Here is a 4,225-nt window from a genome sequence, read left to right as displayed (position 1 = left end):
CTCCGAGCCGAGGTCAAACCCTAAACTCCTCCTGTCCAAACAAACCTCCACTGAACCCTCCACTTTGTTTTTATCCTTACCAGGTTTGTTAGCTTGTGGCTGCTCTCATACGTCTGTGATGTGTTGAGTTCATGAGAATCCACTTCATCGTCGACTCGTCGTCGCTCAGGTTAAAATAAAATCATTGACACCTGCTGATGAAGAGACATGAGTGAAAACACAACAGGGTTTAGATCAGAACAGAGCTACAGCAGAGGGAATACTGACCTTACATTCAGTCCACATGAACCGTCATGTTGAACTGTAGCTGTTTACGTCACAGAAATAAACCAAGTTGAGTTTATAATGACTATGATAATAATCTGTTTAATTTCAACTGACACAAATTAGAAATACAACAGAATAATAAATTACAAAACTGTTCAAGATCACAATATGAGCACATACAACGATGAAAATCTCATTAAATAAAGCCAGATGTACATGGATTTACAGTATCCTGACTCTTTAAAAAGGCTCCAGTGAATCTGTGTTCATCAGAGTTTACAGCTTCATCTGACACAGCAGGTTTATACAAAACAAAAGAGGAGTGTTGTTAAAGAGAAACGCAGTCATAAGCCTTAATATACACTGAGTGGCCACTTTATTAGGTACACCCGTACAATACAGCTGTTGTTCTGCCTTCACAGAGTTTTGTAAAGTGCTGAGGTCAAAGTTAAAGCTGGAGTTCTACTGCATGTGTTTCTAATTCTACAAACACCTCTGAGCAGGGACAGGTTGGCCCGGGGCCGATCACCACTTCACTGTTTAGACTCTTCTTGTTGGAAAGTCAATAAACCAACCAGAAAGAGCTGCGTGACGGCGATAAAAAGCACATGAATGATTCAAAACAACACGTAAGAGGTAGAAAACAAACGCAGAGACAGGAAACAATCAGAGGCTAAAACATATCCACATCATCTGCTGTCGTTTCGTCTCTTCAGGGTTAAATGTTGCTCTCTCAACACTTACAGTGGCCTCAATGTTAAACCATGGATATAAATACAACACCTTCACAAAGGTGTCAATGAAACCACCAAATATTAAAAGCTTCATACAAGTCGACTTCACGGCTGAACACCTGGATTCCACAGGTGTACCTAATAAAGTGAACACTCAGCGTATATAAGACAAACCAACCTCTAAACATGTAATGAACTGTCACCTTCACATCAGTGTCACTGAGGTCGGCCGCACCTGTAACCACACCTGGCAGTGATGTCACAGAGTACACCTGTGCATCACTGCAGCCAGGTGAGAAGTTAAAGGCACTGTGGAGCGATCTTTATAAGAGCAGGTGTCTGTTTGTGACACTCAGCTCCGCCAGTGTTTCAGAGAAGTAGGAATGCACTGAAAAAAAAAAAAAAATCAGCGAAGAAGAAAAAAAAAAGTTTTATGAGGAAGAAGCTGCAGTGAACTGGTTTCTATTTCTCTGTTTACAGGAAACTTTCAACTGTTTTCATTAAGTTTCATTTTAAAAACTTTGTCAATAACTTTGTTATTTTTCAGTTTGGACCACGTCAGAGACACAGCTCAGTTTCTTCTCATCCAGCTGCTCCAGATGTTTCTGCCTCTCACAGCTGGACTCTTATTACAGAGGAGTTAAAGGAACAGTTCCATGTTTTATGGAGTCAGATGTTCAGATGTGTTCAGGATCAGTCTGAACTTCTGAGTTTCGGCCTGAATTTCCAAAAACACTGAACTGCTCCTTTAAGCGTGTTCCTTTGGTATCGCTGTGTGAGTCACTGACTTCCTGTCTGTCACCACTTGATGAAGACGAGCGCGGCGAGCGCTGCGTAGCCGAGGATGAGGAAGAGCACTTTGAGGAGCCGGTCCTGTTTGTCGTCCAGCTCCCGGGACAGGATCTCGAAGAAGGTGACGAACAGGAAGGTGCCGGCGGCGAGTCCCTGCAGCACCACCGACACCACGCCGCCCGCCAGCGTCTGAGCCGACTCGATGCCCATCCCTACCACCACGCCCAGCGGGATCATCAGGCCCACCGCCACGCCCAGCTTGGCGGCATCCCTCATGCCCAGCGACGCCTTGGCCACGCTGACCCCGAGGGCGACGGCGGCCAGCGTCTCGTGCACGGCCACGCCCAGGAAGAGGCCGCCCAGCTTGGCTCCGTCCTCCTGCAGGCCGAGTGCCAGGCCCTCGAACACCGAGTGAGCCGACAGAGCCAGGACCAGGCTGGCCAGCCGCAGAGGCCCCGCCCCCGCCAGCTCGGCCGGGCTGAAGTGTCCGTGCTGGTGCCCGTGGGAGCGGTGACCGCCGCCACCGCCCGGCGAGCCCCGCGCCGAGGAGATGAAGGGTGTGTCGTACTCTGAGTCGCTGCCGGCCTCCGAGCCGCCGGCGTTAAAGGTCTCCAGGTCTATGAAGGACGGTTTCTCCTTCCTGAAGGTGAGGACGGCCTGCTCCACAAACACGGTGAGGAAGAAACCGAGCATCATCATCGTCTCAGCCAGAGGATAATCACTGCTGATCTGCAGCTGCCTGAACACATCGCCCACCTGAGGACAGGAAACACAGTCAGGTGGACCAGCTGAGAGTTCTGTTCAGAGACTCCTGATACAGAGGAGGTGGACAAAATAACAGAAACACCTGTCCCTACATGTCCTGACAGCTTTAAAGGAGGGATGGACACAACAAGAACCAGTCAGAAAGAGCTGGTATCTGATGTATTTGTAGTTTTCTACTGTTAAAGAGCCAGAATCTCATGGCAGCTCGTGTCTCAGCCGAACACGGCGTCTACGTGTTCGTACGGCGAGACATTGAGAACTGCAGTGTTTCCCTCAGTTACCTTGTCTCTGACGGCGGGCAGCAGAGCGTTGAAGCAGGTCGCGAGGAACACGCCTCCTCCAAACGAGTTACAGAGCGACAGCGCCCTCCTGTACCTGTGCGCCTTGTCGTAGTCGACCAGCAGGAGGCGCACGGGGACCAGCACGCCGGCCAGCACGAGGCCGAACAGTCCCAGCAGGCCGAGCAGCTTCGCCACCAGGATCTGCATCCTGAAGCAGAAAAACCCAGAGGACGCTAAAGCCAAGACGACGTCATCATCCTCCACCTCTGCTGCTTCTACTGGACTCTACTGCTGCTTCTACTGCAGGAGACACAGACTCTGAGTGGAGACACGAAGGAACAAGGAAGTGCAGATCAGACCACAATAAAGCAGAGTGAACCAGTCCACCTGGACTCTTCACCTGAGGATCAGACTCAGAATCAGGATCAGTTTAATTCCTGCAAAATGTGTCTGTAACATTATAACTATAGAAACACATTAAAGCTTTGCATTAAACCCTCATTAAACACGGTTTGACTTTTATTCCTGAATCATTTATTTCCTGATCTGGATGACATCACTGCATAAAATACAGAGAAAAATACTTTTACTCCAGGATGTAGTGGATTAGTGGCATGAAAAGAAAATACTCAAGTAAAGTACAAGTACCTCGACACTGAAGCTAAGTGCAGTACTCAGTAGATTCATCACATATGTCACATTAAAGAACAGAACAGTGAATCTATCTGAAAGTTTCTCTTCAGTCTGAACATTAAACACTTTAAACCTTCATCCTCGCTGAGTCAAACTTACAAATCGTTTGTTTGTTTGTTTGTTTGTTTTTATCCGTTTTTACCGTTAAATTCAAGCAGGAAGCGACGACATCAAATTACACAACCTTACTTCCGTCTCCTGTCAGGAACTTCAAAATAAAACATTAAGGCGCTTGAAAACGAACTAAAACATTAACTCTCTGACTCTCTTCAGGCCACGTTTCTTCACTCGTTATTATAAACTTATTTAACAGACCGACTCTCACCTCTTCAGCTTTAATAAACACATTCTAATAGATTACGTTAAAAATAAAATCATCTCCACTTCCGCTCCTGCTCTTAGCTAACAGCGGCTAACTTAACTGCTAACAGTCGTTAGCTTCCCTGCAGCTAAACCCATCGCTAACACCTGAACACTCCGGAAATAAAGGGAAACAGCTGTTTACACCTGTGTTACTCAGACTAAACAACGACCTCACCTCAACACAACAACATCAAACACAAACATGAGTCGGATTGAACGTGTTTACCTGTCCGCTCCTCGTCCTCTCCTCCAGCAGGTGTATGAAGACGCTTCCTCGGCTACGTCACGCACTCCCTGGGCTCTGAGTGGTGAGTTTTCTAATGACGTAGG

General features: G+C 47.3%; 1 protein-coding gene across 2 annotated transcripts; it reads right to left on the bottom strand.

The window, feature by feature from the left end:
• Positions 1–1,660: 1,660 nt before the first annotated feature.
• Positions 1,661–4,225, bottom strand: LOC108873823 (zinc transporter ZIP3). Of its 2 annotated transcripts, none has more exons than XM_018662135.2 (3): positions 4,122–4,225; positions 2,840–3,157; positions 1,661–2,549 (listed from the first exon to the last, which is right to left on the bottom strand). In XM_018662135.2, exons 2-3 carry the CDS (start codon positions 3,044–3,046, stop codon positions 1,800–1,802), a joined length of 957 nt encoding a protein of 318 aa, XP_018517651.1. In that variant the 5' UTR covers positions 3,047–3,157; positions 4,122–4,225; the 3' UTR covers positions 1,661–1,799. The 2 variants fall into 2 exon arrangements, with proteins under 2 accessions (XP_018517651.1, XP_018517652.1); XM_018662136.2 differs by having other exon boundaries at positions 2,840–3,139; positions 4,122–4,195.

Source organism: Lates calcarifer, unplaced genomic scaffold (genome assembly GCF_001640805.2).
Source record: "Lates calcarifer isolate ASB-BC8 unplaced genomic scaffold, TLL_Latcal_v3 _unitig_5132_quiver_1878, whole genome shotgun sequence".
NCBI lineage: Eukaryota > Metazoa > Chordata > Actinopteri > Centropomidae > Lates > Lates calcarifer.
This window is presented reverse-complemented; position numbering and strand designations above follow the sequence as displayed.

What these genes read in the sequence shown, in the direction of transcription:
- LOC108873823 (XM_018662135.2), bottom strand. Translation starts at nt 3,046, where the DNA reads ATGCAGATCCTGGTGGCGAAGCTGCTCGGCCTGCTGGGACTGTTCGGC. An exon ending in TGCCCGCCGTCAGAGACAAG is followed by an intron (nt 2,550 to 2,839) that starts GTAACTGAGGGA and finishes TCCTGTCCTCAG; the next exon opens with GTGGGCGATGTGTTCAGGCA.